The following is a 12,884-nucleotide window of genomic DNA, read 5'->3' on the forward strand; positions in this document are numbered from 1 at the left end:
CGAGGCTGCAGTGAGCAGTGATCATGCCACTGCACTCCAGCCTGGGTGACAGAGCAAGACCCTGTCTCAACAAAAAATTAAGAATTCTGGAGAGGGATGGTGTGATGGTTGCACAACAATGTGAGTGTACTTAATACCGCTGACATGTACAATTCAAATAGTGAAGACGGTAAATTTTATGTTTTGTATATTTTACCAGAATCTAACAAACAAAAAAGCAAAACAACTCAAGGCCTGAGCCACAGAGGTTTCTTACAAATGTGAGTTTTATTTGCATTCTAACCCAAGCACAGATCCCACATACAGACTTCTCGTCCGCACAATGGTACAGTAACAAGTGCAAAATATGCTTTATTTCAGGTACAAAAACATGGCAGTAGGACAACTTTGAGCTCAACGCCCACCTCCCCAGGACCTCTCACACCCACCTGACCCATCCAAGGGCCACACCACCCCGACAGATACTCCCACCACCTTTAGAAAAGAGTCACCCAATCTGGAGAAAGGTGTGGAGGTTACATCTTTAGAAAGAAATCACTTTAAATACATGAACATTAGAGAACACAGTAACCGTGCTTCCACCCAGCACGGGGAGGCTGCAGAGAGGCACCCCAAACAGTCCCCTTCTCTTCTGTGGTTAACCAAGCAAGCCCCGCAAAGCTTTTCCCAGCAGAGCACACCCAGCCAGCAATGAGGCCTCAGGACAGAGCCAGCACTGTGACAAAAGAACTCGTCCCACCTATCTGAGAGCATGAGATCTGCAAGTGGGATCCGGACTGGACACCAGGAAGCTCAACCTGGCTCGGGCCATCAGTAGCTGTGGGACCCTGGCCCCCATCTAACCTCCCAGTTGACTTCCTGAAAACTGGGCTAGAGGGGGCCTCCCCATTGCTTTAGGGAGGATCAAGTAAGAAGCTGACCAAACGCGCAGAACACAAAGCCTAGCCTGTTAGCCCCAGCTGCTACCACTACTGTTACTCACGAAGAAAGGGACTGCGGTGGCTGCTGTCTGCCCCTGGAGTGAAGACACCAGGGGTGCACAGAGGCTGGACAAGCCACAGGGGGCTGGATGGCCACAGCCGGACCTCGGACCCATCTCCCGTGGGACTCCTTCCATTTGAGGCTGTCCATCCTCCAATGGCAGATGCAGAATTCTCAGGCCCAGGATACCCTTATGGAGGGCCAGGGGGCTGCCCCTCAAAACCACCAAGCTGAGGCCACTGTGAGTGGTCCCCTTTGTAGCAGGAAGAGCAGCTGGACACATGGGAAGAGGCTTGCAGGCTCCAGAGAAGCCAAAAGGTCCTCAGTCCCCAAGGTACTAGGTGGAGGTGAGATCAGGCTGCCCCTCCCAGGACAAGAGTGTGAGCTGGCCAGGAGGCCACTGCTGCCCACCACTGCTCAAAGGCCTTCTCCACACATCAACCCTGAGGGGCCTGGCCAGGGGATGCAGGCCAAATGCCCAACGGGTCCCCAGGAACAGGAAGCAGGCGGCAAGAAGGAAAGCAAAGGGCTCTGCATTCCCACCACGAGGCGGGGTGGACTCTGCAGGAGCCAGCTGAAGCACCAGAACCTTCCAAGGGGGGCTCGCCAGCCACACAGGACACGAGATGCGTGACAGGCAGGGTTAATGCAGAAACTGCTCATCTGAATGCTTCCCCTGCTTCCAAGCTCAAACCAAGTCATTTTATTCTTTTAAAAAAGCCCTTACTGTCTGAGGCTTTCTTTAAATAATCCAACAGGGATGGAGGTAATGGAGGTCTGGCTCAGTAGTCAGCAGACTTTTTCTGTAACGGGCTAGATGGTAAATATTTTGGGCTTTCAGAGCCAAGAGGCAAAATCAATATTATGTTGGCATAAGAGCAAACAAATTTCCACAATTTTTAAACTGATAAAATCCAAAATACAATAATTGAGTACATATTTTTGGTAAATACATGTCTACTAATAATAAGAATTTTTTGTGTGTGTGATGGGGTAGAAAACACTTAATTGGGTTCAAAGATAATATTCCCTATCATAAATCAGTGGCATAAACAGCCAGTGGGCCAGGTGGGCCCACCGTATGCTAGCTGACAAGGGCAGTCACACACCGGTAAGAGCTGATACAGGATGAGGGGTGCGGAGCTGAGGATATTGTTCTCTTTGATGAAGGCCTGAAAACTTCCCCTGGCCCCTGCTGCCCACCTCAGGGCTCCTCAGGACGAAGGGCATGAGGACAGGTTCCCACTCTGGCCCTTTGCTGGGGGACATGGTTTGGTTGCCCCATCGCCAGGCTGGCCAGCTGGGGCCCAAGCAGTGACCGTCCTTCCCCACCTTATCCCATCAGCTGCCCTGCACAGAGCAGAAAACCCATGCCTCAGAGCTACTTCCTAAGGACACTGCCTCTAGAAGGCCCTAAAGTGGCAGAGCCGGGGATGGCAGGTGCAGCCCTGGCCACTAGCACAGCAGTTGCCCTCAGATCTGTCAGCTATGACCCATAGATTGGGGGAGGGAGGAAAGCCAGGAGGAGCTTTTGCAGAAAGGTCTGGAAGCTAAGTGGGGGTTTCAGGAGCTCTCAGGGTGCCCCTGGGCAGGTCCCAAGAAGGAGGCCTGGGGTGCCTGACCAGCACCTCACTGGCCCTCAAGCCCTGTCCCTAAGGGGCAATGGGAAGGAGGTGGCAATCAGAAGAGGGTACAAATATTTCCTACCTGCAACCCCGGACTGGTAACATGACACAGAGCATGCAACCCGAGGGGAAGTGCCTGTGTGAAGCCAGTCATGTGGGAGACCCGCTCTAGAGACCTTGTCCTGCTCTGGGGGCCTCGCCCAGTGCCACTTACACTGTCTAGAAAAGCTAAGGCCACCAGCTTCATCCACTCTCCAGGAGGTCACACAAGATCAAAAGAGGATCATCAAGCTACCGAGGGAGCCTGTTTTCCCCAAATGCAAAGGGAACAGCAGTCATCTCCACACCTTGCCAAGCTGAGGCTGCTTCTGGCTGTGCTCATGGCAAATTCATGCGCAAGGGAAGGAACCCAGGTACACATGTAAACACGCACATGTACACCAATGACACAGACTGTGCCCGCACTGTGTCTGGCCCCTGGCTGGCAAGGAATATCTGGGGGCCCCCATAAGTTTGCGGAGGAAGTAGTCAGCCCAGTTAGGAGCTAGGGCTGATTCCCAAAGACACGATGGACACAATCTGACCCATGTCAAGAAGCATGCCGCCTTGCACTGCAGGAGCACTGGTGGCACTGTGTACAACCAAGATGGGCACACGTAAAGGTCTCCTGCCTGTTGTGCAATTTTCAAAGATTTTTTATTTTCAAAAAGACAGAGATGGAGTCTCACTACGATGCCCAGGCTGGTCTCGAACTCTTGGCGTCAAGTGATTCTCCCACCTCGGCCTCCCAAAATGCTAGGATTAGAGGCATGGGCCACCACGTCCAGCTTTTTGTACGATTTTGATGGAGGGAAAAATGGGAAAACCCCTCAGATTCATTTCATGGCAGGTTGGTGCCATCTTCAGAGATCACCAAGCCTGTATTTGTAAGAGGAGGAGATAGAGACCCAGAGAGGCAAAGAGACTCATACTGAGCGAGGGTCTGGGATCCAGGACCCTGACTCTGGGTTCTCTGTTCCTCTTCCTACACCCCAGGCAGTGTCAACATCTAACCCCCTACCCCTGCCCAATCATCCACTGTTTTCTCGCCCCCTCTGAGTGCCTAGGGACTTTCTCCCTCTGCTCCACTGACAACAGCCTAAGAGGCTTTTCCGTTTATTTCATCGACTTGTTAATGATTTTCAGATCTTCAGTTACTCAGGCCAGCCCCTGAAGCAATGCTGGACTTGGAAACTTGTGACCCTGGCTGGCTCCAGTCCACTGCTGGTAAAACCTTCCCTAGGTTAATAGCTCTGTGTAAGGGGCTCTGGGCTGTCTGGGCAAGAGGTCACTAGGGCAACACCTGACCTTTGCTTAGGACCCCAAGTCAAAGCCTCGACCTCCCCACCCCATCCTGTCCTTTCTCACAGGCATTACCATGCCCCTCCTCCAGCAAACCTATTATTCCTCCATTCAACAGCCTCTGTCCCTTCATCCAGAAAGGACAACCTGGTAAACAGGAAAGGGTTTATCTCAACCTTGCAGATACCCCGCAAAAACCGTGACGACCTAAGAGTAAGGAACTCAGCTTTGGGCTTCCAGTTCAAGATGGTGGCCTGAGCACATGTGTCTGTCTTATTTCCCTCTGGGGTTCACTGTAAAAAGAAGCTACAGTTCAGAAGCCACAGGTTGGTGGGAATGCCCTGGGAAGAGCTGTCCTGCTCAATAGGCCAGCACCTCCGGACTCACAGGAAAGACCCTGGACAGCTGTGGGAAGGGCTATGGCTTTTCTGTATGTCAATCAAATGAAAAATAAAACCTGGAGCTTTAGCTCATCTGACCCCTGTGGAAGGGATGAACTGCTAAATTAGGCAGCTGAGATATTTTGGTACCAAATTACCATGTGTACTTTTTTTTGGTATTTATTATTTTCTATTCTTTCATAAGCTATAAGCTTTAACTACAACCACGAGAAGGTAAGAAGAGCAGATGCCAGGGGCATGCCAGAAAAATGGAAGACTCTACTAATAGCACACTTAAGGTAACAGACTTTTATTACATCTTCTTTTGGAACTTAGAAGACAATATTAGCCTCCTACACTTTTGAGAATTAAAATTTAGCCCACCATCATTTGGCCTTGGTAGTGACATCACTTGGGTACAGTGATGACAGACAGCCTAAGGGGCTGGACCTCAGAAGACTAAAGGTCTAGTCCTGGTCCTTCCACTAATGGGCTGTGTGACCCTAAGCACATTATTCCACTTCTAGGTGATTCAGTTTCCTCATGACTCATAACAGGAAATCATTGGTCTCAACCTTCCTCCAAGGACTAGTGTGTGGAGCTAGAACATGCACCAAGGAAGACTGGGGAACATCAGAGAGAGATAGGACTCAGTACCGTTGACTCAGGTAAAGAGGGAGACAGCAAGAACAGAGTAGAAAGGCAGCATAAAACTGGTGGAACCAAACACAGACTAAGTAAAAAAAAAAAAAGGTAAGCTTCCCAACGACACCATGTCCCAGGAAAGAAGATCCAGTAAGAAGCAGAGGCCTTTAGCAAGGGTGCCAAGACAATTCCGTGGAGAAAGGATATTTTTCTCAATAATCAGCAGTGGGACAAGTGGAGATCCACAAGCAAAAGAATGAAGCTGGACCCCTACATCACATCATATATAAAAATATACTCGAAATGGATCAAAGACCATTGTGAGAACTAAAACTATACAAGTTCTTAGAAGAAAACACAGGCATTAATCTTCTTGACCTTAGATTAGGCAATGGTTTTCTAGATATGGCACCAAAAGCACAAGTGACAATAGAAAAAAAATACGTATCTTGGAAATCATCAAAGTTAAAAAGTTTTGTGTCTCAAAGGACACCAACAAGAAACTGAAAACAATCCACAGAAGGGGAGAACATTTTTACCAGTCATATACCTGATAAAAGACTGGCGTCTAGAATATACAAATAGCTCACCCAACTCAATAATAAAAAGAAGGCTCATCCCTGGTAGTCTAGTGGTTAGGAAAACAGAAAACTTAAAAAAAAAAAAGACAACTCAATTAAAAATAGGCAAAGGACCTGGATAGACCTTTCTCCAAAGAAGAAATACGCATGGCCCGTAAGCACAAGAAAAGACACTCAGCATCAGTTGCCATCAGGGGAATGCAAATCAAAACCACAAGATAGCATTTCATCATACTCATTAGGATGCTAAAAGCAAAAAGACAGATAATAGCAAGTGTTGATGAGGATGTAGACAAATTGAAACCTGGATACATTGCTGGTGGGAATGTAAAATGGTACAGCTGCTATAGAAAACAGTCTGGCAGTTTCTCAAAAAGTTAAAACACGGAGTTACTGTAAGACCTAGCAATTCCACTCCTATGTATATTGCTAAAAGAAATGAAAACATATGTCCACACAAAATCTTGTAGAAATATGTTCATAGCAGCATCATTCAGAGTAGCCAAAAAGTAAAAGCACACAAATGTCCATCAACTGATGAATCAATAAACAAATGTGGTCTATCTATACAATGAAGTATTATTCAGCAATACAAAAGAATGAAGTACTGATACATCCTCAACTTGGACGGCCCTAGAAAACATTCAGTGGAAGAAGCCAGTCACAAAAGAGATATCACATGATTCCAGATATATGAAATGTCCAGAGTAGGTTAATCTTACATAGAAAGTAGATTCATGGCTGCCTTGGACTGCAGGAGTTGGGAAAGTAGGGGAGTGACAGACAAAGGGTACAGGGTTTTACTGGGGGTGATGAAAATGTACCAATGTTGATTGTAATTCTGTGAATTGATGGTGGTTCTGTGAATACAATTGGACACTAGCAATGGATAAACTGAATGGCATGTGAATGACATCTCAATAAAGCTGTTAGTTAACCCACTCCCCACTTCTCCTCTAAAGAAGGAAGAGGAATCAGGAGCCTGTCCTCACTCTGTTCTGTAGGAATGCCATGGCTATTACCCAACATAATGACTAACAGAGCCCCTTTTATTCTGAAATGTCCTGGTTTATATGATAAATTTATATCGCTGCCCTATCACTATGTGCTACCATGCAGGTGACTTCGCCCCTCTGAGCCTTGGTTTCCTCATCTATAAAACAAGTTCTCCCCATTGTAGACCCTGTTTTATTCTGGTAGTCCTTCAGTCTAGCACTTCATTCCACAGAAGCTCCATTTAGAAGCTAGCACATCCCATTCAGGGGGTCAGGGGGTTCCCCATGAACCTAAATTAACCAAGAGCTGAAGCCCTGGGCCAGTAGAGATCACTGGATCCCAGGAACCAGAGGCAAGACAAAGACGAATTTCTGAGTCTACCACAGTTACTGACACTCAAATTTCCCGATAGGCCATTAAGAAAGATGATGCACCCATTCTGCTGCAGGCAAAATACCCTAAACATCGCCTCTACAAACAAACAAAGATAAACATTTAAGTTCCTGTGGCAAGTTTAGCAGCGGTTCAACAAGGTCTTCTCTAACCTTCTGTAAGTCCATCCAAGAGGGCCTCCTACTGTGGTGGTCAAGGTCATCTGATGACACCTAGGAATGGAATACTCATTCCTAATCCTCCTTACCCGTGATTGCCAGGACATAAAATAGTCTTTTTCTATTACCATCCCCCTAACCTCCCCACAAAGGGCCTCAGAACTAATGTCTCTGAGAAAGGCCGGGCACATACATTGTGGCATCTACCATGCCAATGCGCCAGTGCAGAGACAGGAGCACATCTTTGGGTTCCGCAGCAGCAGATCCTTAGAAACAACATAGAGAAGAAAGAGGTAGAAGGCACAGAATAGCCCCACTCCCATCAATTCATCCAAGAACAGGAAAGGCGGATGCTCACCAGGGTCACTGAGAAGGGAAGCAAACTTGAAACAGGAGAATGAGGGCAAACTGCTCCCATCAAGTCGGCAGTGCTGGCCATGCAGCCAACTCCCAGAGGAGGAGGTAAAGGTACCAGCTTCCAGGGTGAAGCAGAGCTTTCTCTGGAGGCAGGAGAGTGGTCAGAAGGGACCAATACAGGCGGCACCAAGATACCCAATCAGCTTCCAACTAAGGGATGAGGGGTTTCAGAGCAGACGTCTCCACTGTTTGCCCTTTTAGAACGTCAGGGTTGGACCAACAGAAATGAACAAGGAACCATTCAAAATCTGAAGGCCAAGAGGAAGGGAGAAAGGAGCCACTGGCTTTCTGTACACCGTACTTGGTGTCCACAGGCTTCTGCTGGTTGGTGCTCTGTAGCTTTCACAGACTGGGCAGGGTCCCTCCTGGCCTCAGCTTGCCTGGTGAGGCCACAGCTTACAGTGGGGCAATGTCTACATCCACGGGGATCCACAGGGCTGGGAGCTGGAGACAGGTACGAGGTCCACTGCTGCTCAGAGTCCACATTTCAGGATGATGTGGTAGCCGTCATTGCTCTCAGCTGCTAGAGAGAAACACTGGGTGTATTTCACAGGAAAAAAGGTGCAGTGCCACAGTATTGGGGAGTCCCAAAAGGCACGCTGTTAGGGTATCAGCAAAGACCACCAAAATAGGGCTGCATACAGCAAAGCGTGCTGGCAGAAGCAGGGATCTCACATGCCCTGACATCTGCCTCGTTTAGTGTCTTTTTGACAATAGGTCTTTCTACCATAGCCCTAGGCTCAAGGATGAAAACCTATGTTCCAAGGAGGATTTGGACAACTGTGGTTCTCAGGGATATTATGGCCCCCAAGGCCCCAAAGACACTTGGTGGCGGCTGGGCGCGGTGGCTCACGCCTGTAATCCCAGCACTTTGGGAGGCCAAGGCAGGCGGATCACAAGGTCAGGAGATCAAGACCATCCTGGCTAACACGGTGAAACCCCGTCTCTACTAAAAAAATACAAAAAAATTAGCCAGGCATGGTGGCGGGCGCCTGTAGTCCCAGCTACTCGGGAGGCTGAGGCAGGAGAATGGTGTGAACCCGGGAGGCGGAGCTTGCAGTGAGCTGAGATCACGCCACTGCACTCCAGCCTGGGTGACAGAAACTCCGTCTCAAAAAGAACAAAAAGACACTCGGTGGCTAGATCCACGGGACAAGGTGGGAAGTGGCCTCATCATGGTCCAGGGTCTATGAGTCGGTCAGAGGGCTTTTGTTCTGACATATCCTATACATGCACCCCAACCCTTAGGAAGGCCACAGCAGGTCTTTCTCTACCTTTTATGAATAAATACATGTTCCTGGCCCACAGGCTCTTCCTCGGCAGAGCACAGGCACACTGTCAGGTGGCCCCCTCATCCCCCATCCCGACCCACGCTGCCTGCAGACTCAGTGGCTGTATTCCAGGCTTGATCTTCCCGGAGGACCCCAGGAAACCCACAACGCTTCTACTCAACACTGAGTTCATAGAAAACAAGTTGCCTGGCCCAGGATTTCCCTTTCAGAAGTGACCCTGGGGGCCAATCTCACTAGTTCTGCCATTTCTAGGGCTAGCTTTCACAGAGAGTTTGTGCTTTCTTTTTCTCAAAGGCTTTTCCCAGGTCAGCACTCTCTGGAAGGGCCCATCCTGCAGGCAGGTCCCACCCTCTCACCTGCCCCCACAACTACCCTAGGGGGAGGGGGAGGCTTCACCTTTAATTGTGCTGAGGACAAAACAGGATTCATCTTGGAAGTTCTGCACCATCTGAGAGACAAAAGAGAAAACATGTTCCTTCAACCACGAGTTCATCATTTGGAAAGCCTCAGTGGCAGAGCCTAGCCATGCGCAGCTGCGGAAACACCACTGCCACGGTGTCCACACACACGGGAACACGGTAAACACCACTGCCACGGTGTCCACACACACGGGAACACGGTAAACACCACTGCCACGGTGTCCACACACACGGGAACACGGTAAACACCACTGCCACGGTGTCCACACACACGGGAACACGGTAAACACCACTGCCACGGTGTCCACACACACGGGAACACGGTAAACACCACTGCCACGGTGTCCACACACACGGGAACATGGTAACCACCACTGCCACAATGCCCACACACATGGGAACACGGTAAACACCACTGCCACGGTGTCCACACACACGGGAACGTGGTAAACACCACTGCCACGGTGTCCACACACACAGGAACATGGTAACCACCACTGCCACAGTGCCCACACACACGGGAACACGGTAAACACCACTGCCACGGTGTCCACACACACGGGAACACGGTAAACACCACTGCCACGGTGCCCACACACACGGGAACATGGTAACCACCACTGCCACAGTGCCCACACACACGGGAACACGGTAAACACCACTGCCACGGTGTCCACACACACGGGAACGTGGTAAACACCACTGCCACGGTGTCTACACACACGGGAACGTGGTAAACACCACTGCCACGGTGTCTACACACACGGGAACGCGGTAAACACCACTGCCACGGTGTCTACGAATGCAGCAGGAACATGGTTCTGCTACAACATTCACTGAAAAATAAGGACACAGAATCAAGGTGTGACATGATTGCAATTTAAGTAACAGAAACCTGAACATAACCCCAACCATCTAGTATGAATATGAAGGATGGAAAGAGGCCCAAACGGGAATCAAGATGTTACCATTTAATACTGGACCACTGATTTATGTTTGTTTGCACTATTTTTGCTTTTTCCTAGTTACTAATTCTTCCAGTCTCTATAACGGACGCATTACAGGAATGTGTATGTGACTAATGGCAACAGAGAAAAACAACTAAATAAAATGTTTTTAAAAATAGAAACCTTGGTACTTAGTAGGATCTGCACATCCGCGTCCTACAAAGACAAAATATAAAGGAGGGTTCCACTACCTGTGTCTATAAATGTGGCAGGAAACTAACGACTCTGCTCAGGAGCCTCCTCTCTGGAGTTCTAATTTCGATGAACTACCCAGTGACCTTGGACAAGCCAACCTTTTTAACTTCCTGTCTCCATGGCCCTCTCTGTAAAATGGGGCTGATTTAATGACAAAAATATAACCAGAATGTAGAGCAACAGGAACTGGTGTCCACTACTGATGGGGATGTAAATCTTCCTAACACTGTTCATGGGACCCAGTAAGAATGACCATGCATTTCCAACAAGGAAATTTTCCTACATTCTCCTACAAGTCATGAGCCCTGGACAAAGTTCTACATCACAAAGACGGGCATGAGGCTGGTTAGCGCAGCACCGTCTGCAGTAACACCAAACTCCTACCAGCCCCGTCAATCAACAGCAGAAGCATGAACCAGATGTGATGGAATCATGCTCCTCGGCAGTGCCAATGAGCGCCAGCTGTATACTTCAACATGCATGACCTTCCAAACAAAATGTGAAATGAAAGAAATCACAGAAGAATACACTATGATTTCACTCATGGAAAGTTTTTAAATAGCAAAATTAAACAATATATTGAGGAGGAACAAGGGAATGTTTAATAGAAAATTCATACTAGCCAGTTGGCTGTTATGAAATCAGTCCACAAAGGGGCTTCTAATGTAACATTCTGGTAACCTGAGTGCAGGTACATGGGTACTTCAATGGTTCTTTAACTGTATAAGTAAGTTTTACAAATTTTTTCCATATTTATACTGCATTTCACAATTTACATTTAAAGAATATTTTTAAAATATATAAACAGGCCGGGCGCGGTGGCTCACGCCTGTAATCCCAGGACTTTGGGAGGCGAAGGCAGGTGGATCACCTGAGGTCAGGAGTTCCAGAACAACCTGGCCAACATGGTGAAACCCCATCTCTACTAAAAATACAAAATTAGCCGGGCACGGTGGCAGGTGCCTGTAATCCCAGCTACTCAGAAGGCTAAGGCAGGAGAATCGCTTGAATGCAGGAGGCGGAGGTTGCAGTGAGCTGAGATCACATCACTGCACTTCAGCCTGGGTGACAGAGTGAGACTCTGTCTCCAAATAAAATAAAATATATAAACATACAATACACACACACACACACACACACACACACACACACTAGCTAACACAATAGCAAAACCCCTTTTCAAATTGAAAAAATGCCATCCACATTTTATGGCCTGCTCTGGATTACTACCTCGAATCTTGCAAATCCATCCACCTGTCGCCCCCGCCCCTCCCACAGAGCCTAATGATGCGTGAAGTACATTTACTCTATTCTGCTGGCCTGCTCCATCTAGCACTCTTGGCAGCCCAGCCACTTGGGCATGCGAAGCCCTACGCAGAGCCCACATGGGCTTAATCAGTAACTCTCTTGTTTAATGAAGTGCCCTTGCACCCCAGGGGCCGGCTCCGCAGCTGGCCAGGCTGCCTCCAGCACTCTGGGCAATTAAGAACCAAAGGTTTCCAATAGATTCGGGGTTAAGAGGCAAGGAGACTTTGGGGAATGAGAATCGCCTACTTAGGCGAGGTGGCATTTGGGTTCTGCTCTCTGCTTCACTTGCTTCACTGCCTACTCTTGAGCACACAGGACAAGCTGAGGAAGGAACTGCCTTCAGGGACCCGTGATTTTGCAAGCGTTCCCCACATTTTTGGCTTTTGTCTTCACAAAAGGAAATTCATTTTGGAATGCAAAGTGACAAGCCTTCGGTGACACTACAGCTGTCCACTGCTCACAGCATGTCCACCTTCCTGGCTATTCTAAAGTCAGCTCTCAGGTTAGGAACCTCAGGCTTCATTTTCCTCCTCCGTAAAATAGGAGTTAAAAAAAAAAATAGCTAGGCCAAGCACAGTGGCTCACACCTGTAATCCCAGCACCTTGAGAGGCCAAGGCAGGTGAACTGCTTGAGCCCAGGAGTTCAAGACCAGCCTGGGCAACATGGCGAAATGTTGTCTCTACAAAAAATTAAAAAAAAAAAAAATTAGCCAGGCATGGTGGAACATGCCTGTGGTCCCAGCTACTCAGAAGGCTGAGGTAGGAGGATCCCCTGAGCCCAGGAGGTCGAGGCTGCAATAAGTCTAGCTGTGACTGGGCCACTGCACTCCAGCCTGGGTTACAGAGTGAAACCGTGTCTCAAAAAAAAAAAAAAAAAAGGCTCGATTAGATTTGAATGTAATAATATAAACGTAATTCTTAACTGGTGAACTGGTGACAAAAATAGCAAGTTGCAGATAAATGTACGGCTGCATGTTTGCTGCATGTTTTAATTTTTTTTTATTTTTATATTTTTGAGATGGAGTCTCGCTCTGTTGCCCAGGCTGGAGTGCAGTGGCACAATCTCAGCTCACTGAAACCTCTGCCTCCAGGGTTCAAGCAATTCTCCTGGCTCAGCCTCCCGAATAGCTGGGATTACAGGCACCC

The 12,884-nt window shown here is 48.3% G+C and overlaps 1 protein-coding gene across 4 annotated transcripts in view; it reads right to left on the minus strand.

Moving 5' to 3' along the window:
- Positions 1-248: 248 nt before the first annotated feature.
- Positions 249-12,884, minus strand: part of TFCP2L1 (transcription factor CP2 like 1) — a 68,351-nt gene continuing 55,715 nt past the window's right edge. For 2 of the 4 annotated variants that reach the window (XM_016949623.3, XM_016949622.3), the window contains one exon: positions 249-8,037. In XM_016949623.3, the coding sequence (XP_016805112.1) occupies positions 7,991-8,037 (47 nt within the window). In that variant the 3' untranslated portion in view covers positions 249-7,990. Of the gene's footprint in view, positions 8,041-9,205; positions 9,258-12,884 lie in introns of all 4 variants that reach the window. The other 2 variants (XM_016949621.3, XM_016949620.3) reach the window with 2 other exon arrangements.

This window comes from Pan troglodytes, chromosome 13 (genome assembly GCF_028858775.2).
Source record: "Pan troglodytes isolate AG18354 chromosome 13, NHGRI_mPanTro3-v2.0_pri, whole genome shotgun sequence".
NCBI classification, from domain to species: domain Eukaryota; kingdom Metazoa; phylum Chordata; class Mammalia; order Primates; family Hominidae; genus Pan; species Pan troglodytes.